At 37.5% G+C, this 22,633-nt stretch overlaps 1 protein-coding gene across 5 annotated transcripts in view; it reads right to left on the reverse strand.

The window, feature by feature from the left end:
- Nucleotides 1-22,633, reverse strand: part of ATP11A (ATPase phospholipid transporting 11A) — a 128,311-nt gene that overhangs the window by 63,953 nt on the left and 41,725 nt on the right. For 2 of the 5 annotated variants that reach the window (XM_066990520.1, XM_066990521.1), the window contains exons 1-2: nt 22,426-22,567; nt 3,179-3,301 (exon numbers count right to left, since the gene is read on the reverse strand). In XM_066990520.1, the coding sequence (XP_066846621.1) occupies nt 3,179-3,301; nt 22,426-22,530 (228 nt within the window). In that variant the 5' untranslated portion in view covers nt 22,531-22,567. Of the gene's footprint in view, nt 1-3,178; nt 3,302-11,843; nt 11,902-12,033; nt 12,089-22,425; nt 22,568-22,633 lie in introns of those variants that run through there. The other 3 variants (XM_066990519.1, XM_013197443.3, XM_066990518.1) reach the window with 3 other exon arrangements.

Raw genomic sequence — 22,633 nt, forward strand, 5'->3', positions numbered from 1 at the left:
GATACTCTGAGCACAACATAAGTATGAAGTGTGGACCTTAAGCAAGTTTCATATTAATTATTTTGTAATTTGTCGCTCTTTAGAAGTAAAAATGATAAAAACTTGATGTTATGCTGATTCAGAAGAAGGAAGAAAAGGTTGATTTCCACCAAATTCTTTTAACTGCTACTGCTATAAAATTTAACTTATCTTTTTGAAACAGTTTTAATAATCAGTAAATACTTTCAAAATGTGAAAACTTTTCAATGAAAAAAGCAAATAAGCTCCTGCCACTTCAATTACTTTTTTTCCCCCCTCATTTGAAACATTAGGATTTTTCTACCAGCTTATATTTGGCCACGCTGCATCACTATCTTATGACAACTCCAATCAAGGACACACAACAGCTACATTAAAGGCTGACAGCTCCTGCAGGTAAAGTAGCAAAAAAACAGAACATAAGAATCCACCTTACAAAGATCACTAACTTTGAACATAAGGCAACTACATGCACAAGCCAAAGGAGAAATTTTTGCTTCTTACTGTTTCAGCACAGCCTTTTTATAATACATCATTAAAAATCATAACTGAATTATAACACATCAAACCAAAAGAGCATTTTTGCCTGCCCAAGGTCTGTTTAGATATAATTTTTCACCACCAGGAATATGCCGTTAAGCTGAGCATTAACCACATTTCACAGTGACACTGCAATATACAAGAAATATCCCTATGTACTGGAATCAAATTATTATCTTGCTGACAACAGGAAGTTTACCTCTGAAGGAAGAGCTTTTGCCTTTCCTAGTTATTTCAAGCAGCTGTATTTATTCAGGACATTTGGACCTGGTGCTTAGGGACAAGATTTAGTGGGTGACATTGGGAGTAGGGCAATGGCTGGACCAGATGATCTTGGAGGTCTTTTCCAACCTTAATGATTCTGCGATTCTACAGTAACGCAGTACAATTGATGAGGTTTCCTCATGGTTTTGAGCTACCCTTTTTAGAAACTCGGTTTGTCTTAACTTGGCAAAAGTTGTACTTGGAAGTTCAGAGTTTCTCATCCTTGAAGAACAATCATCTTCTTTCCTGTATAAGCATTAAAGTCCTATAAAACCACAGCTGAAAGTTACTGTCTATCTTACTGATGAAGGACTACAAAAATATCCTTCATGGTTGAAGTAATATTATACAGAGTGCTTGTGTGCATGTATCTTTATTTTAATCTAACAACTATCAATTTACCATCATAATTTTGTACGTTTCATCATTTTTCAGAAAGTTTAAAGCCGTGTTTATTAAGCTGCATTAGGTGCCCCTGCGGAAGGTTTCTAAGGGAGCGGATGACAAGGACAGAGTGAAAGGTTATGAGCTAACTGGCTTACAGAACCAGAATCAATGCAAGCCAAGTCAGGGTAGTGCTTTACCCAGTCCGTCTGGGAAGGAACACGTGAATAATTGAGTTTACTTGAAACAGACAGTGCAGGCAAGTTCTCATATAAAAACAACTGTCATTAAAGCTGACCTTTAAGCAGTCTAAGGAACTGTACAAGATTATAAAGGATTTATATAAATTATTCCCTCCTGAAATAATCACCACTGTTTACTTTTACAATGAAGGCTTAGATTATTTATTTAAAGTGCAACAACTTTAATAAACAAACAAGAAGTTTGAGAAATATAGATAAATAGCTGAAATATAGATAACTAGCTGAAATCCTACATATTTAATAATGGCTGGCAAGGATCCTTAGCTCAATTGCACGCTAAACCATACTTCAAACCATACTGCAAACCATGGTAACTTGAATCTTCCAATTTTACTATCAAAAAAGATGTTTGACATCTTCCAGAATGTAGTAGAATCTTTATATTTCAAAAAAAATGTTGGCAGTAACTTACTGCTTTATTTATGCATATCCCAGATGACATGTAGGAGACGAAACATACGCAAAGTGTCACACAAGTACAAAGATCTGCGAAAACTGTGTTTAGTCTTCAATAATCTAAGAGGTAATACAAATTGACATGTGGAGCACAGGATTTCCCCTTGTACTAGTTTGGTCATACTCCACTTAGATTTTTTACTTCATTGCCTTTTGAATAGTCTATCTAATTGAAGATGCCTAGACACTAGGCTGTTTGTCTAGACACAGTGTCTTTGAATGAAGTAAGAAGGTAGGAAAAACTGTAGTCAAGGAAGGCAATAAAATACAAAAAATCATGTTAAGAAATGAGACTGTTTGAGAGAAGTACAGGTTTTATTACAGCTTCACCATACATTAATGGAAGGCAAGTGTTCAGATCCACTAAGGTATGAGAGCCTTCAGCCCCTTGAGATTACAAAGCTAGTCTAGTAAGCTTCTTAAAGTTATCCTGTGGATCTAAGCCACTGTTTAAACAGAATTTTTCCCAGTAAAAGAGCTATTTCCTAACTGGGTTGCAGGTGTACATTCATGAAGATTAAGATCTGAGCACATGAAAAACATGAAGTTCTTGGGGAGTTCGCCATACAGAAAGCTGCAAGTATTCAGTTTTCTACGCCACTGGAGGAACAGACCTTTGCTAAAGCAACCCAGTCAGTATAAACCAGCATCTGAGATGTTCGCAGAAAACTGCTGAAGCAGAAGGAGCAAGTTAACTAGTTAGAGTGAAGGGCAACTGGAAGGTTTCTAAAGGGCATAAATGCATCATAACTACCAAGAATGATTCACTTATAGATGGGTAACAAAATCGATTTCAAAAGGTTTCTGTCAGTCTGAGCTTTTGAAGGGAACAGGTCTGTTATTGTGGAGATCACTTTCTCTGATCATAGTATTTCTAGTACTTTGAGGTGGTGCTCTAGATTACCAAGGATATGGTCATACCCTGGGAAGATGTTTTTTACTCCAGCATCACCCCAAATGAAAATGACTTGCTCACTCCTTTGTGAAAAAACACAGCATCGTTCTAAGACTTTGCTACGTAAAACATTAAACAACAACATGAACAGGAATAAAATTACTCATCCAGAGGCAATCTGGCAATTAGTTTTTGTAGAAGAAATCTGAGACACACTCATTTTACCTTTGCCAGTCATGGTATAGGAGAAATATAGGAAGTATAAGAAGGAAACCTTGGGGGAAATAAATGAACACATGTACCATAACTGAAGCTGATTTATGTAAATGAGTTAAAGAACACTTTTACAACACGATACCTTTGATGAGACTATCCTGTTATCTGGAAATCTCTGTGGAATGTATGCTTCAGTGCCGGGAGGTGGTTCACGATGCCCCACATAAATAGTCCGACTGTCCACCCAATTCTCTTCTCCAGCACACTATGGGGGGAAAAAAGTCACTTCAGTTCACTTTGTATTTCTGCAGTAAGATGACTCACAGACTGAATTAACTAATCAGGTGTCTAATCATCAGTGCACACAGAGCCATCAACACATGACCCCTTACTTACCTTCCCCCTAATTTCTCTGTACAATCAAGACCACTAAAAGACAAATCTAAGTCAATTGTCCAAATTCATCAACTGCACCAAATACCACTTTCCCCAAGGCAAAAAAAAAAAAAAAAATAGAATCCATGAAAATTGCTATTCTTTTTAGTTTTATAACTGAACAAAGAAGAATGGTTTAAGATTCTCAGTCAAATTAGTTATTTACCAAGTGGTCACTACTCATTTTACCACTAATAAAAATCAAACTTGAGATGTTTTTTATACGACAAGTACAATCTCATTTTTAACACTAGCCAGCCATAATATGTTTTTTTTATTTGCAGAAAAAAAATGTCTTTGTCTTTGTTTCTAGAAAGAAGCCCTGTGTTCTCTGAAATACAAGCAGTAATGATTTCCTGAGACACACAGCAAGTTTAGGGAACCTTAGACTGCCAGAAAAGAACTCAGCTTGTCAGCTCAGAATTCCTTGCTCTTTAATGAAAGCTGTGTCTGCAAGTAAAGAAAAGTAGATGAGAGAAATCTTCCTATTCGTTCGTGAAAACCCCCATCTATATCTTAATTAGTAATTTTAAACTTTCAAGTCACTGCAAAAAAAAAAAAGCACAACTCACTGCAGAAAAACACTTGCATAAAAACAAAAGGACCAATTTTTTTTTTTAGGGACTTGGATTGTAAAATGTTCATCCCTTAGTCTACAGTTTTATTAATTCCCATCTACCATATGAAAAATACTTCAGGTAGAGAATACATTTCATGATCTCTTGATCTGCACGGAGATACCATGCATCAGCTACTTTAACATCATCACTAGGCCAGTGTGGAGTAAATTAAATGTTTAAATGTGTAACCAATTTACAATTAAAATCAGTTTTATGCTGTAACGATGCATATATGTATACATCCTTTAAGTGTATGTCCTCGTTTTGGCTGGGATAGCTACTGTGAAGAATGTTAACACTTATATGGGGCTTCACTTTGGATTTGTGATGAAAATAGCAGTGATAACACATGTTTCAGTTGTTGCAGGGCAATGCTTACACTGACTCCAGGACCGTCCAGCTTCTCGTGTTACCCTGCCAGCAGCCAAGACCGCTGAACCAAACTGGCCCAAAGGGATATCCCATACCATATGGCATCATGCTCAGCAATAAAAGTTGGGGGAAAAGGACAGCAGGGGGGTGGGATGATAAGAGTTATGATGTTTGTGTTCCCAAGTAAATGTTACATGTGATGGAGCCCCATGTTCCTGCCTAGACATTTGTCTCCCAACAGGAAACAGCAAATTAATTCCTTGTTTTGCTTTGCTTGCATGCAGTTTTTGCTTTATCTACTAAATAGTCTTTATGTCAACTCATGAGTTCTCACAACTTTACAAATGAGACGGAAGCTTCTTTTCTGCATCTACGACATCTTTGTCTATATAGTACAGTAAATACTGCCCCAAAGTCCTCCTGGGCACTGGTGTTTCAAGTCTCTAAGGTTGACTGCTGCTTAACAAGCTACCATCAGACAGTTACCAGGAGCAGTCTGGGAGTCAGCATAGCCAAAGTGTCACTGCCCTGAGCAGCAGGATGCAGCCACACCATTCTTGACAATATGAGAGTTTCATTATGTAGACATAGCCTCTTCCTTTCCAGTTAGCCTTGCTGCCAATAGCTCTGGACATATATTCTTTACTAGTACAGACGTGGCTGTTAAGTCTAAAATAAAATTTAAATCTCAAACTTAACCAAAAATATACACCCTAACATTTCTTTCATTGGTTCACTTCTATGTGATTATTCCTCTGTCATAAGTGCAACACATATGTGAAGAACAAAGTTTCAACATAAATTGTTTAAATGTGTGTATAGAAATCTTGTAATACCTTGAAAACCTGGAGCAGCTATGCTTTTAAAAGTTACTTATGTGGCATGAATGGCTTTCTTGGCAAAATAAATAAATTATTTATATATATATATATATAAAGAAAAGCTTGAATTTGAACTCAGATTATTAACCACAGAATAGCTGAGTAGTCAAGAAGTAAAATGTAAGTGAAATAAGAGGCTTCAACAAGAACTTCTGATGTCCCATAACTTTACACTAGAACTAGTTGAAAAGGACCCTAAATCATTACTAATTCTTGCTTATGAAAAAAAACAAAGGTATTATGTTCAGAAGCTATTGAAGGCCGAAGTTACAGAACTAAACAAAAAATTCAAAGGTAAAAGTTTGCTTTTCTTATCTCCTTTAATATGCAAATTTTTATTTTACTTAATTTGAAAGAGCCACTTAAATAACATATGAATACAAATTAAAGGAAGGGAAAAATGGCAGCCATTCTTAAGAAACATCAATGGCCTAGTCACAGCTTGTGCTAAACTATCACTGATTTCAGCGGGAGCGCACATACAATTTCTCTGACATGTCGGATCCTTGCAGCATGGACCTGGAGTTAGAATGTGGGTTATTCTGAAAAAACTACACTAATTATCCCACCAAACAAGTCCCAGATCTCTCATGTGGCTTGTTGCAATACAAGGGGACCACCATACTAAAAGCTCAGACCACTCCTGCAGACGAGCTAGGATTCTTTTAGCACGTCAGATTATTGCAGAAGGAAGTAAAGCAGTAAAGATGTTCCCATATTCCAACATCTTTCTGCGCCAAGAACGGAACCCAGTATCTTTTATTATTTTATTGGATGACATTTTTACCTTTTTGGTACACTTGAATGTACAGCGCACACAAGTGATTTACTGACTATTGTGCCAAGCAAGAGCAAGCAACTCCTGGAAATGCAAGAGTGTGAGATATTCCCAAGCAGTAAATCAAATTGTAGAGTGTTGATTAATTTTTCATTAAGAAGGACATTCCAAACATCAAAGCAACACAAAGATTACTCCTAATACAGCTAAGTGCCTGACTTCATAGATGATTGCGTAAAGGGCTAATGGGAATTCAATGCATGAATCTTTGAACATCAAGAATAAATCCTTCAGCTTCTCCTTCCTCCTACACAGGCCCAGCCTGACAATCTAAGTCAACCTGACAAAGGTATTAGTTTGAATAAGCATTTATTTTTTTTTAATTTCACAGTATAAGCTGATCTTTATCCTGACTTAGTTAAAACAGTCTTCTGAGAAATTACTTCTCAAGCTAGGAAGCACAGAAGACAGAGCTCTTTAAACAGAATTCTCCTGCACTACTGTCAATTTTTAAAGGTTTCATGCCCCTGGAGTATTGTGTTATCACCCCATAAACTAGCTTGATGTCACAGCCCAGAACTGGCATCCCTAAAGAAAGATTCGATAGAATTTACAGCTTAACTGGATCTGGTTTTTATTTGGAAGTGATAAATTCACTGCAAAGTACAACAACACATCTAACTTAATTTTAGTTGTCTGCTAACTCAGAACATTTTTATTTTCCAGCATGTTAACAGAGAATCAAAATCAAATGGACTTTACTAACCCAATTCAGTAAGTTGACAAAAACTGAAAAACTCCAACACATTCCCAGTCCAAGTGCAAAGTTTATCAGGGAGGAAAGGCTATATTGTGCAGTGAGGTACCAGGGCAATACAAGAAGTAAAATGCAGTATTCAGTAAGACCGCAAGGAAACTAACTCACTTTCACAAAGCAGAAAAAGAACAGCACTAAGTCACAAATGCCATGCACTTAGAAATCAAACCACAACATTTTAATGTCTGGTAATCCTAACCTACAATGCCATACACTTTGAACCAACAATTATTTTACTTCTCAGATACTTCACATGAGATCATTTACTGAATGACACCAGGGTAATTCAAAGAAAGGAATTTGATGCCGCTGCCAGTACAATAAACTATATTTGCCTTTTTTTTTTTTTTGAGTTCTATTACTTAAGCTTACTCAAGTCCATTAAGGATATAGGCAAGAAACCATGAATAAATCTTAGCATTATCTGCTTCTATTAATAGTATAAAGCTCAGTGTACTGAAACCAAGTTCCATTGGCACATCAGTGAAGAAGCATTACTTAGCTTTTATTCTTTCAAGCAGGGTCAGCAATGCAGAAAGCAAAGACCAGCAAAAGACTTTATGTAATGCTGAACAGAGACAGTTAACAGGATTATACCTTAATACATGTACAACTTCACACAAAAATACCAAATATTCACACAGCTTATCTCTGATTTAAAATAAATATATACGTCAATCTGAGACTAGCTTAAGATTCACCTTCATGCTATTCTTACCTAAATTTAAATAAAGCGTATTATTTCAAAAGATGAGGGGTTAGTGTTCAACTGATGACAATAAGAAGACGACAGGAGGACCCTGGCAGCTGTTCGGCCTGTTACAAGGTTAACCTGAAAATGCCCCTAAAATTTTTCACAGTAAAAAACAATACAACAACAACAACAACAAAAAAAAAACAACAATGTGATGGAGTCCAGCAGATTAACCAGTTAAGTTGTCTTCATTTTTTATTTTAGCTCCTTCCATCTGAAAATCATTTTAGCCCATTAACTAAAATTGGGTATACGAGGGTCATCAGTACTGTGGGTAGATCCTGGGAAGGTAACTGACCTTGAAAGATCCCAGATCTTCCAAGTATTTTTAGTAGAGATTTAACTCATGGTTCAGGAATCAATGGGAGCACTGAAGGACATTTCCTGACTCTTCACTTGAACTACTAATTTGGGTGTAATTGGAAGCAACAATCTTAGATTCAAAATTATATTTGCTCTCCAAATAAAGTAATCACGAACTCTACTAAAAAGTTAATAACGCATTAAGTACAGCTGAAAACTCAGCTAAAAATCTCTGCTGGTCAGGCTGTAGGTGTGTTTTGTTGTACAACATTCTCTCCTACTTTTTTGCTAAATGCCTTCGCAGAGTCATAAACAGACTATACAGTAAGTACAGATTTGCCGGCAATGAGTTCTCCACATCAGTTGTAACCTTGTGGATCCAGGCTGTAAGTCAAAGTTCCTTCATACAAATACTTTGCGTTCGTGGAGGCAGGTTTGGCAAATGTCTGGGTGCTTCAGCAAGACACTATTTGATCTCCATAAAACAGTCAACACCATTGTTAAAACTGCACACCAAACAGAGCTGCTCATCACTTTAGGATATTAGGATAACAGATACTGATAAGCTATTATCATTTAATCTACATGAATAGTGGCACACAGTTGAAGAAATCTTTCACATGTAGAATACGTTGCTCCCATCTAACTGGATACATTACAACAGGTCTCCATGGCAAAAATGCCCTCAGTTTCCAATTTTTCAATTGGTGGAGAGAAAAAACAATTTCAGGATCTCAGAAAGATGTAACTCTGAAGTAGAAAAAAACTCATTTCAATTTTCTGAAGCATACTGACTTCCTTATCATACCCTAATCACCAAACCATGAGATCATACAAGCTCACCTGTGCCTGGATTTTCAAGTGTCCCAAGTACCTGCTCTTTTACACTTCACTCAGCACCACTCTGTAGGTAAATGTCAGCCATCTCCCTGTGCAAACAACAGTGCAGCATGCAAATTTTCACCCAACCGTCCTAGACCCGATGAAATCCACAGTATTTTAAAGGCAGATCTGATCTATAAATCATAAAAAGCTGAATCCCTCTAAACGTTACAAAGCAGACTATTTCTAAAGAAAAGTCTTTACATTTCCTCCAATTGCTAGCCAGTAAAGGAGAAGCAAAATTGCACACTTCATAAAATCTCATGAACGTACATACAATTCTTTGTGGAAATAGAGTGAAATTCTTGTCCACTTAAAGGACATTAGTAAGATTTTAAATGCTAGGCAAACACACCAAGACTTACATGGAGCATTTGAATTAAGTTTTGTTGACAAGATTATTTCAGCCCGCCATATGGCAGTGGCAGGAGCAAGCTTGGAATGAAGAATAAATGCGACTTCAAAAGCTGCTAAAATTGTTTACACCTGTTTCATAGAAATACATAAAAGCACATAAAGTAATTCAAATATATAGTTATCGGTTAATTTCCCTGTAAACTTTCATAATCTGAAAAACAACCGCCTCAATATTAGGTACTATAAACAAAGTGAATTGCTTCATGCAATTGTAAGCCATAGGAACACACGCCATTAAACCACTAATTTAATGAAGAATTTAATGAAGAACTAAAGCACAGCACTTCAGAGGCAACCAGTGAAAAAAAAAAAAACACCAACAAAACCCACAGAACAACTCCCATCCCCCAAAAAACTCCTTCTGTGGCATTTGGAAAATCCCATGATTTAATTAACACATTTCCTATGGGAGATGTCACGGTCACGGGATCTGTTGTTTTGTACTGCTGCTACAGAATATTTCCTGGTGCATTTCTTTTTAGCAAGTGCAGTTTAAGAAGCAAAGTCTGGTATGCCTTAACTATACAAAATGACTTTAGGTCCACCAGTACATTTTCTGACCAAGCCCTGCCTATACCACTTGTTGGATCCTGCTTTTCTGATCCTTCTTTCCAGTATGGACACCTACTGTTGTCTGCAAGGTTTCTTGTGCACGCAGGCAGTTGGGGAAATGGCTGCATAAAGCGCTGTGACATTGCCTGAACCTTGAAAGAGGAAGTACAGAAATATGATGGAATCATGTACATTTTGGTAACACACTAGTTAGAACAAATGTTCTGACACGAGAGCAGATATGCAAGTTTCTGTAAAATATGACCTTTTCTGGACACATACTTAATGTAGATTTACTTCCACACCATTCCTCCTAAGCTCCATACTCAGAAGAAAAGGTCTCTGCAGATGTGCCATGATCTGGGGATAACTGTATTAGAACATCATCTTGCATGCTGATATTTTAATACAGCATAGTAGACAGTCCAGTTTTTCTTTCTGATCTGCAGTTTAGCATGTCACAATTAACTGAAGTCCATCTCATCTATACTTGACGGATGATGTGATGACGGCACAGATCCCAACACTGTGATCTGTATTCCTCTTAAAATTTACAGTAATTCTTTGTTTCAAATATATAAAAACTAATCTAAGTTATTCAAGCAAGATTAAGATCTTTCACAAGTGATGAGCTTAAACTCCAAATTTTGTTGACATGGCCCATTAGATGTAGCTATTTGTGGTGCTTGTGATGAAATAGAGTTTCCCTGTTTCCAAGAAAAGTAGCAACAAAAGCAATACAGATAGTCCGACAGAAGTCTTTTCCTTTCACACATGCCATCCCCAGGTTTCAAGGAATCACTGGAATGATGGCAAAAGCTAGATCCATAAAATATGTGAATTAGTGGACAGCTGGAAAAATGCTTTCACTTCCTTTCTTTTCCTTTCTCCCACTGTTACGTCTGAAACATTTTGCTCCTTGCTGTCCCTGTATCAACAAGATACAGTGGCAAAGAGACACTGTGCCTCCTTGTGCATCTCCCTGGCCCAAGCCAGGAAGAATCGCTACATGGAAATCCTTTCAAGAGCATCTCACAATTAGAAAGGCAAATGAGAAACAAACAACACTAAGCAGAGCTGATAAGAGAAGCTAGAAAGGAAAGTGTCACGAGACACACAATACTTGGTGGCCTTGGCACTTTAATTATGAATCAACTTTACATCCAAGTTTCTCCAGGCCAACAAATTCAGGTTTGTGCAGAAATTCTGCAGCTTCTTTGGGTGCTATCTGAAGCTACAAAACAACAAGAACAATTTTGTTTTTTGCAAGGCAACTAAAGAGCACTAAGATTTGCACGCCCTGCCAACCAACCTCAGTATCTGTAAAGACACTTTTAAAGAGAGATTTTTAAAGAAAACACTTTACAGATACTTCAGAATGCAGGTTATTTTACCCTCATAGTTGCCAGGAAATAATTTTATTTTCAGTAATTCATCAAGAAACATTTGAGAGGGATCAAACAGTTTAAGTCAGAAAGTGAATTGAAAAATACAGATTCTAAAGAAACAGGAGGACAGAGGCAAAGGAGCAAATTTTTACTTATTTTTCAATGAGTGAAAACAAAACAAACAGATACAAACTATTTTGTTTTACATAGAGACACTAAATGAATAAGAAAAAAAATTGAGCGAAAATACCTGCTATAAACCTTTTCAAAAGCACAAATTAATGCACACTAGGATGATATTGATGAGATAGATGCAACTAAAAGCCATTAAGTGGTGTTCTTAGAAGAGCTTCAGGTTATTCAAGGGGGAAATACTCTAAAGTATGGTTTAAATTTAGAGCAGTAAGTTACTCTACACCATCAGCCTTCACTTGGACTTGATCAGAGCTGGCCAGAGCGGCAAAATCCTCTGCAAGGACTTGAGCAAATAGTGAACCTGACATTCAGTTTTATTTGCCAGTCTTCTGTTAAAACACTCATGGAAGTGCCGCTCTCCTTTAAGCAGCCACAAGAGGAAACTCTGCATTTTCATATAATACCTATCCTACCTGTAACATGATGGTAGCTTTGGCAGACCCTCAGGCCAAAATCTTGCTATGACTACACCTAAATAAAAAAAAAATGAATTGTCAGATATCTGGCTTGGGTTCCAGAGCAAAGCCAGTTAAAGTACACGAAAGCCCATATCTTTCAGTATTATTTATTACACGTTCAGTATAAGAGATATCTAGGACTTACGAGTTGGACTTTATGATCCTTGTGGTCCCTTCCAACTCAGGCGAATGTTTCTGCAATTCTGCAAAAAAACATCTCATCTAAGCTAGCCAGCTCCCTAATTGTGCAGGTGAGCTATGAACGAGAAAGCCAACTATTGTACTCTGCAGTCAACTGGCAAAGCACCTAAGCAGGAAACGTCTGTATTAATTTCCGCTAGAGAAATATAAAGCAAGTTTGTCCCTATGAAAATTAGCTTCCTCTTTCTTTGTACACCAGACATGAACTTTCAGTCACCCTGGAAGCCTTTCAAGATGTTGTTGCCACTTGAGACCATGAGCTAGGATGCTTCACACACTGTGGGACCTAGCTTGATATTTTGAAGCTTTCCCCCTATCCACATTACAGTAATCTACTTTTGTTTTCTCCCCCACACAAACACATTTAAACCTAGAACACAAGTTCTAGGTAACTGGTAACCACTCACTGTTGTGACTCATCAGTTCTTGTTTAAAAGGATTTTCATTCCTAAGTGAACACGCAGCTAGTGAAACTTTGATACTGGTAGAGAGAAGGTGGGCTATTTTGTGGTATTTTATATTCTAATAAGTGTAACAATCTGTAAAATGATGGTCTGCCAGGCCACTGAATTAGTGGTGATGCAAATGTTGTAACACCTGTAATATTCTAGGGCTTTAGTCCTTACTATTTTGTACTGGAAATCTACCAAGATATTTATTGTAAGCTCATTTAATTCAATACATCTTGACATACTTATCTATTTATACTTAAATATTGAATTACAGTTCAGTATTAACACTTACTGAACAGTGACTTACTTTGCAACACCTTCTTCTTCTCTTTGCTACACAAAGGCTAATTATGGGAAAGATCAATCAAGCCTTAGACCTCTGAGATTCAAGAGAGCTGACAATGCATAGTTTATTTCATCTAATGATTGCTTCGTGAATGCAGTTTTATCTAAATCATTATCAGAATTCAGTTTATTACCAGTTTGGAAATAGCATTTTGTTAGCATCAGTTAAATTATATACATTTCAAGTATTACATGTGTCCAGAACAAACACCAAAACACAACGTTCTTATCACAGTCTGCACCATGTATGCAAAGTTGAATTTACAGAAAAACTAAGTTGCTGAAGGCAAAGTTGTCTTTTTTTTTTTTTTTCTCCCAAATATTATTTGTTGCAGTATACCACAACAAGGGGCCTTTCAGGGGAATATTTACCTGCATTTCAGTTTATCAGTGTATGCTTACCTGAGGTGCAACCTTATCAGAATCAAACTTCCAAAGAAAAATGGAAGAGAAAAAGCATTGCATGGATGCTGCAGAAAGTGGAACAGCTAATGTAGTTAGTACACGCTAGTTTTCCACCCCTGTATGGAAAAACCTAGTCTTTGTCAAAACATAACACACAAACTACTTTTACTAAGTTTAAAATGAAGATCCTGCTCAGTTTAAACCAGTGCCAAACTTTACTGCCTCTAAATAGGGCCAGACTGCTGGCCTACATACTACCCACAGAAATAAATAGGTAAGACACAAATGACATCTTCCCTGCATTACTGGTATGTTTATCAACAGCCTGGAAACATTGGCATTAGTCAAAATGACAATATTAATAGCCAGATTTCTACCACGGGCAATTGTATTTTCCATATCCCCCTGTGGTGCAAACTGCAAATTATTTACCTCACTTTCTCTTATATGTAATTGCTTTTGCGAGCTATTAGAAGTCGCGTCATAAACCCAGCATAACTTCATTTTGAACAAACACACCTCAAGAAGAGCTTGGCTATTCAGTTAGACAAATGGTTAACCATTTAGCATTAGAAACTACTTTCCTTTATTTCCTTACTTTTTACAGGGTACCAGCACCAAATCCCATGTTAGGTAAATTTTAGTTTGGTGACCACCACCACAGAGACACAGTGTACTTGGATATCAGAAAGGACCCTAAATACAGGTGGTTTAAACAGTTACTAAAACATTTTTTGAAGCTATTTGAGCTTCAGCAAGCTTCAATCTCTTACACAGTTATCCAATTGCACTCCAGCACAACTGTAGCACACTAAAAAAAATAGAAAACATCACTTCTTTTAACACTGCAGAACAATGCCATTAGTTTTACCTACCATCATATAGATGCTGCAGATGAAATAATATCCTGTTCAATCCCTATGCATAATCATGACAATCTTTCATATTTTCCAAAACTAGCGGGGATCAGGATAATAAATCTGACTTCAGATAAAAGCTTTTAAAAAGTTCTTTTTCCATCAGTATCTTATTAAATGGCATGGAGAATATCCAGCACCTCTGGGTGTTCACGTCAGGATCATGAATAAACCTACTCGTAATACACTAAAAGCTTTGACACCAACAATCACAAGATTTTTAGAATATTTTGTTTTCACTGCACTTGAGGAATGTGAATTCCATTAAGACTAAATATTACTTGACAGCTTCTTTGATGCACCGAGCTTTTAAATATTTACTTCTACTCTCAAAGAACAGACTTGAGGATTTGCAACCGAACAATATGTACAATAAGTAGAATAAAGATTTCACAACTTTTTACATTTACAAACGTCAAAAGATTTATTTCAAGAACCAAATTGCACAGTAACCTGTCAAATATTTACAAAAAGTAAACTACTGTTTTTACTAGTTTAAGCTAGATGTTCATACAAAATCAGTATTTTATATTCCAGCTTTTTTTTTTTTGCCATATATATTCTCAGCAAAATTTCAAAAGATTAGTCTACAACACAAAATTAATAAAAGTACTAAGTTGAGTAGTAAGAAAATAGTGCCTTTCATTTAACAGTCAAACCCATGGAAAGGAAGTTCAGTAACTGAACTTAGCTAGATCGGAGAAACCAATTCCTAACTGATCAGTGAACATTACAAGACATCAAGACAGGACACAGAAAATAAAGGACAGACTTTGTTTTGAGCAACTTAAACAGTTCAGTGCAGACTGGGTGAAGTTTAAATCAAAAATCGTTAATAACTCACATAGGGAACTTCTGCTATAATAAAAGTGAGGAACGCTTAAGTAAAACACTTCTCCAACTTGGATTTGGTGACCTGCAAGGTATTAGAAGTTGATTTGCAATGACTGGTTGATCTGAGTAGATAAACCATACTTACTGACTATTGCTTATTAGCAGAATACTAATAAAAGCATTAATGGTAGCCAAGAAATTCATAATGAGATCAACATGGTATGCCCAACACACCTGAAGCCAAGTCCCAGTATACTCAATCCCGTGTCCATGACCATCTCCTGAACAAAAGTATGGAAGTGGAGCCAAGATGACATAAGGTTGCCAATAAAAATTCTACCGAACACTGAAAAATTGCTATAAAGACAAGAGAATCCCAAGCTTAACGCCAAATTGCAGCATTCATTTTTAATGCATGCAGGTGTAGAACATTGATTTATTCACAAAGGACATTTTCATCTTTCACTCTGAAGATACTTCCCTCCAAGTCTGAGGTACTAAAAAAATTACTACAGTATGAAAAGAAAATGAACAGATTTATCACTCTTCCTAAATTCTGATTTTAGAAACTGAAACAGAACTTTTGAAACACAATTTTTCTTTTTTGTGGGAAAGAAAGGAAAAACTAAACTGCTTGAAAATTAAAGCTTGGCCTGAGTTTTAGAGCTGCTGACCACCTGCATATCTAATTTTGACAAGGAGTACACACTAAACAATAGGACCAACAGGGAAATGGAACTCAATTTTTAACCTGGAGCCAACTTTTACTAAGTGCTAAGAACTAAACCGGATGATGGGACAGAGCACACCCTCAGCAAGCTGACAGATGGTAGAAGACTGGGAGCTGTGCTCGATGCAGCTGATATTTCAGCTGCTGTTCAGAGGGACTTCAACATGCCAGAGAAATGGGCCCACAGGAACATCGCAACGTTCAGCAAAGGGAAATGCAAAGTCCTGTAGTTGGGGATGAGAAATCCCATGCTCCATAACAGGCTGGGTCTGACCTGCTGGTAGACGACTTTGCAGGAAAAGATGTGGGGGGTCCTCATGAACACCAAACTGAGCATGAGCCAGCACCGTGCCCCTGTGGCAAACATGGCCAACAGCCTCCCGGACTGCATTAGGACAAGCACCGCCACAATGCTGAGACAGGAGATTCTGTCCCTCTACTCAGCACTGGTAAGGCCACATCCGGAGAGCTGGATCCGCTGCTGGGCTCCCAAACACGGGATGTGGGAATAATGGAGTGAGTCCAGCGCAGAGCCACACAGGCGATATGGGGCTAGAGCACCTGACATACAAGGGGAAGGTGAGAAGCTGGGTCTGCTCAGCCTGGAGTGAAAAAGGGTGAGGAGGTCTTATCAGAGTGCACGAATACCTCATGAGTAGAGTGAAGATAGCCAAGGAAGACAACCAACTCAATGAAAGGTCAAGACACAACAGACAGAAATTGAAATACAGGAAACCTATGAGGGTACTCAAACACTGGAACAGGTTGCCTAGAGCAGCTGAGGGGTCTCCGTCCTTGGAGATGCTCAAAACCCTCCTAGACAAAGCCCCAAGCAGCCTGCTCCAGCTAACCCTGCTTCAAGCAGGGCGGTTTCACCAGACATGCTCCCGAGGTTGAGTCCTGGAGCCAACAGACAGTCCTGGACCACAGACAGAAATTCAAAGCTTAAAGGGAAAGTCCATCCTAGAGGCTATTAGATACAAATGACTATTTTAGTAAAAAGCGTGGCTACTTCCCACTTGAAAATGCAAGTCACGCACTGCAGCACTTATCTATAGCTCAGCATGCAAGCTCCTAAATAATACCATAAGACTGATGTCAATATAATTAAAGAACATGGGAAACATGCTTTTGAAAGCTTTTGATGCTTCCTGTATTTTATTCATCCATGAAAGAAGAAAGGTCTGTATTCAACTTGAATATATCAAAACTCTTCTGTGTCCTTCATGCAGGAACGCCAAGATATTTTTAAAGACTTTTCTATCAAGTCTAGAACTGTACTGTACATTGAGATTAATATATTCTGAGCTGCAATGATTTTGACAATAAAGGCAAAGGAGGTTGTGTAGCTTTGTCTGGGATGAGACGATAAGTATAATCTCAACCTCCACATGTCTGCCATTCAGTGATGCAGAAAAGGTTAAACAACCTTTTGATGTTGCAACCTTCTGAGGTTTCTATTCAGCAGTAAAAGCTTACATAAAGCACAGGAGAAAGCACCTATTCTAGGCTTTGATTTACTGCTGTCATTTCTTTGATGTGGGAGGGGTGGAGGTGAGTGCTTACAATACATCACCCTCCAAAAAAAGCTTGTGATTACATGTTCTCTTTGCCATAAAACCTCCCTAGGGGCTTGTAGCAATCTAAAAAATTCCCCCTTTTTACCCCAGATAATTTTAAATTTCCCACAACATTAAGTCACATCTGGAAAGAACTAATGAACTACTCCCTAAAGAAGTGTTTCTCAGACTTTGGAGGCCAGTGTTTCCATCTGCCATCACTTCCCTTAGTCAACAATAAGAAAAACACTGAACACATCTTCTCAGTAGAAGAGCACAAAGAAAACCAACCTTAGGCAAGAGCATCTTACGGAAGGCTGGCAGTCTCCCACAGCCCACATATTAGGAACCCCTGCCATAAATAACTCCCCAGTACAAAGTACATACCAGCAGGAAACGTGCTTCTTCAGTGCACCTGAAAAAGCATACACGTCCTTGAGGACGTTGCAGGCCCCACAGGCCCTTAAAGAACCAAGCTGAGAGCATCAGGCTTATGGATTTTCTCTGACTGATGATCTTAGGGAAAAAAACAATTCAGCTTGAAACAGAAGGAGAATACTTGAGAAGTGTTACTTCAACTGAACAAGCATCAAAACCATCAACATTTGTAGTATTATCTATTTTAATCTGCTGTACGTGACAAACTAAAGAACACACAAACTGAAACAGACAGTTGTAAAAACTGAAAAATAACCTATTTTATATACTTTTTCCTTCAGCAACATTTGACAGAACCTAAAATGTACACACGTACTTCAGAAATGAAGTCATTAAAACAGCAGTGAAAATATTTAAGAATTTTTCCTTTCTTAGTGTTATCTTTTTGAAAAGAGTCCAGTAGACAGATTTGCTTTTTAAAAATTTAGTTTCTCTGCTCAATACAACTCACCTATTCCCGGAAAGGAGTGGTGTGCACTTCCCCCCCCCCCCCCCCCCCCCCCCCCAGGCTGTCTCTTGACCAGGAATTCCTGGAACCAGGCCAGGGAACAGAAAACAAAATTGCAAATGCTCAGGTGCTGCAAAACTGGGCCAGAAAAGGCAATAAGGAATTTTTAGCTAGCTTGCTATGCTTTTGTTTTTTTTATGTTCCTACATCCAGGAAATAAATGAGCATAAAAACTAAAGTGAACATCAAATACCGTTACTATACTGTAACATGTATTCCAAACAATGCTTATTTTGAAAATACATGGCCATAACAATTCTGTACTGAGTCCCACCTTACCTTAGGCCTTAAGACAAAAAAAAAAAAAAAAAAAAAGGAAAACCAAAGACAAAGCCCAAATTAAGTCAGAATCAATGTTTTGTACCCGTTTAAAAAATAAAAAGGATAATCAAATATTTAACTGCAGTCTTATCACAAACATGCAGTCAGAATGCAAGAGGCATGGCTTGGCTTCTGCACAAAAATCATACGATCAGTTTTGTAAAATCTGTATGTTTCCAAATAGTTTTGACTACATGCTGCACAATTCACAACAAGCATCCTGCAGGCAGGACCAGCCACCCTGAAGGCAGAGAAGATGAAGCAAGATACCAAACTTCCAGTGCCAAAAATAAAATTTCAGGTGACAGCCCAAGGAATATTACTACAAATAAGATAAGCTAATCCTTGGCACTGCCCTGGTTGGTAGTACAGTGCCTTACTGGAGTTATTTCTGTCTACTTCCTAATACTTCCCTTTCTTCACCCCTGCTAAAGGTAAGAAGATTTAATCCATAAACAAGAGGCAATTTCAGAGGGAAAAACTAATTTACTTTTGCCTTCTAGAAACAATCGCCCTTTTTGTTTTAGGAAGCACTCTATTGGAAAAATTCCTTGGAAAATTAAACATGACTACGTTTAATAAAAGCAGATTGGATTTCTATGCACAGATCCCAACTTGAATTCTCTTAGCACGTACAGCACAAAGAAAATGTCAACCTGTGTCTGAAATAAATTGCTATGACTAAAAACAAGGAAAGCAGGAAATACTTCCATGTTTATTTTACTTCGTAGAATATGACTGCATTTGAGGCCTTGCCAGAGCTAGCAAGCTCAGTTACGATATCCAACAAACGTGCCCTGGAACTAGTTAGTTGCTGCAAATCTAGTGCAGAGAAAGATCAGGAGGCTACCAGTCGTCCTGCCTTTTTTTTTTTTTTTTTGGCTAGTACATGTGGTTCCTAAGGGGTCAATAATACCTTATAAGTTGAATTCAAATGGAGTAAATATTCTGACTGTGTAAGAGATAATTACTTACTTTGTTTCTTACAATAAGTTGATTATGTGCTTATGTAAGAGGCTATCCGGTGGCAACTGGAACATTTTACTCGGGCTGAGCCAGTGCCTATAGCCAAGGCAGCGCTGCCTGGTGGAGATGGAACTGGAATTTCCCTTCGAAGGCAGTTAAAGTCACGTTCACACCAGTTTGACAAGTTCTGGCACATGCAAAGAATAAGGATATTAAGTGGCAAGTTCCATCACAAGCGAGTTAAATATGCTACTGTTCTGACTTAAAAACTACAACTCTTAACAAGATGCACTACTGATAACTCTATTAAATTAGTCAAAAACACTTAAAAAAAATGATGAGGATGAAATCTAGAATGAAGAAATCTGACTTCAGCTGCAAACTTCTAGAGACGAGACCCCCGGGTGTTTTTGTGAGGACACTGACAAACTTACAAAGCAGATAATGCTTCACAAGCACAGCAATCTTCTTTTACATTCACAGAAAGAATAAGAGGAAAGCATAGAAGGTATGCCAAGATAATATTTGCCCTTAACATTAATCTTTCCAAAAAAGTGTTGAAGTCCTAGAATCATCATGCATCCCAGAGGACTATACCTCTCAACGTTTTATAAAGACACTTTATAGTACAGTGCACAAGTACAGGACAGATTTCTGTCTGCAGACACATACATCATACACAGAATCCTCTTGGCTCACTGTCCTTTGTAAATAGATTTAAAATACCAACGAAGAATAACCATGATTTCTTTTGTATGAGTCAACATCTTGATTAAAAAAAAAATCTATACACCTGAATAAATCAAACATTACATTGTCTGCATCAGAGCCTGTGTCTTCCCTTATATATACACTCTATAAATGACAGAGCTATAAAATGAAATCTTAGCACTAGATAAATGCAAAGGTTTATCCCTGCACATAACAATGCTAACATTGGACTGTTACTAGAGAACCAATACAAAATACTAAACTGTATGCTTTCATGTAATCTGTAGCAACACAGTAGAGAGACTTGGGAGATGCTGTAAGAAAGGCTTGTTCTGTCCCATATATAAAAGCCATGCTGGCCTAAGGGCCCTGAAAAAACTAGTGTTTCTTTGAAAGCTGTTTAGCTTTCTAGAGTAGTAATTATTCTTAAAAAGCCCCTCTGCCACAAATCTGCAAGTTTAGTATCAAAAATTAGATGTTTTAGAAAAATATCTAAATTTTGATTACTCATGGAATGACTAAATGTTTCACTCAGACCAAAAACAGTAAACATATCTTCTTCTACAGAGTTATTCATGTCTAACTAAATGAAGCTGCTTGCTGCAGACCTAGTCAAAACATACAGAGGTTACGGCCATATTCTCTACTTTTTCTTCAAGTATTTTGCAGCAGAAAAAACTCATAGGATTGATTTCAGACAATTCATCTTCATTTGCTCAGGAAGCTGAAATAGGATGCACATCAGAAGAAATTTTCTTTTCATGCATGTGCAAAAAGGGAAGTGAATTAGGCAATTGAGACAGAAGGAAGAAGGAGTCATGAAGCAATTCTTAACTGGGGAGCTTGCATCATCCAACAGGTATCAATACTCTGTATTCACATATGAACAATCAAGAACAGAAACAGAATAAAAAAAATGTACACCTGAATAGGTGGCAGAAAAAAATAAAACTTTGTTGGCTTAGTGGAATGAAATACTGTCAAGGACAAAAATATTTTACAATTGAAGCCTGAAACTATTCCACCATTGAAAACACTTTGGATAGATGAATATTCAGCATAGAAACAGGTCATCACATCTTAAAAAAAAAAAAAAAGAATAAATATTATTAAGATGGATTTTAACTCATAAGGTATTTAAGTCTCAGATAATAATACACCCAACAGAATGCTAGTTTCTATGTTTCTTTCAATTTAATCAGTGTAAGATCCTCCTTCTAATTCTCAGACAGCACTTTTGGCTTTTCATTGTGTTCTCTCCAACACTTAAATGTCTTACAATGTAAGTACCAGAAAAGAAGAAATAGCATACTAGCATCATTCTTAATGGTACAGAAATCTGCTTACTCCTAGTGTTTCCATTTTTAATGTTACATTCTTATTGGAGGTAAGTGAAGTATTTAGAAATCCTTTTATGCCTCATTTATACATCTGTGCAGATATGAAACTGGACAGATGGGAAAGGATTTTCCTCAGATGTAATGCCAGCTAGAACCTGCATGGATAAAAAAACAAAAGCAACTCCATCTGTTAATAAATATTTCAGTTTCAAGATGAAATTGAGCATTTTCCCCTCTTTTTAATCAGTTAATATCAACCTCCTTATTGACATCTCCACTCTGAGGTGAAGGTCTCAGTATTTCTGAATATTTTAAAGAACACAGCACTAGATTTACTAAATATTAAATATTTAGGAATACACTTATGACAAATACATAGAATTTGCCAGTCTTGGTGTATCTCAGAGAGGAAACTATACACACTGGACACCCTTTCTGTTATGTTTTACAACCCGTCCAGCCCAAAGAAAGGAAATCACATCGACTTCATTCTTTTTCCTAATTTATTTATGATGGGACTTGTGAAGCAAATTCAGTTGAAGACTGACCTGTGAAAGAAGTGCCAGCAAGTAGAGGGTTGTGTTAGAAGACATTAGACCTACATAGTCAAGGTAGAAGAAATGTACGTCCCTGAGAAGAATCCTGAAACAAGTAAAAAGCTTTGCTATCTATGAAATTTTTTAATTCCCCAGTATTATCTCATGTACTTACAACAGAGGGAAGTAATTCTAGGTAAGAGCTATCACAAACACTAGAAGGGAAAAAGCCCCTACAGTTCAAAAGTCTTTGGCGAGCAAGCGAGATGCTAACCTGCTGACCAGAGGGGGATCTGCCATGAGGTAATCCTGTCTCAGCACCCAGCTCCGGAGGCTGCTGGCTCTCAGCAGACAGAAAGATGCAGCCTAAGCTTGGCATGGCGCCCGCTCACCCCTACTGGGAGCTGGGGCTGCCAGAGAGGCCCCACAGAACCTTCCAGAAGGCAGGAGCATGACAGGCCTGGGCACAGAGACTGGCTCCA

This window comes from Anser cygnoides, chromosome 1 (assembly GCF_040182565.1).
Source record: "Anser cygnoides isolate HZ-2024a breed goose chromosome 1, Taihu_goose_T2T_genome, whole genome shotgun sequence".
Lineage (NCBI taxonomy): Eukaryota > Metazoa > Chordata > Aves > Anseriformes > Anatidae > Anser > Anser cygnoides.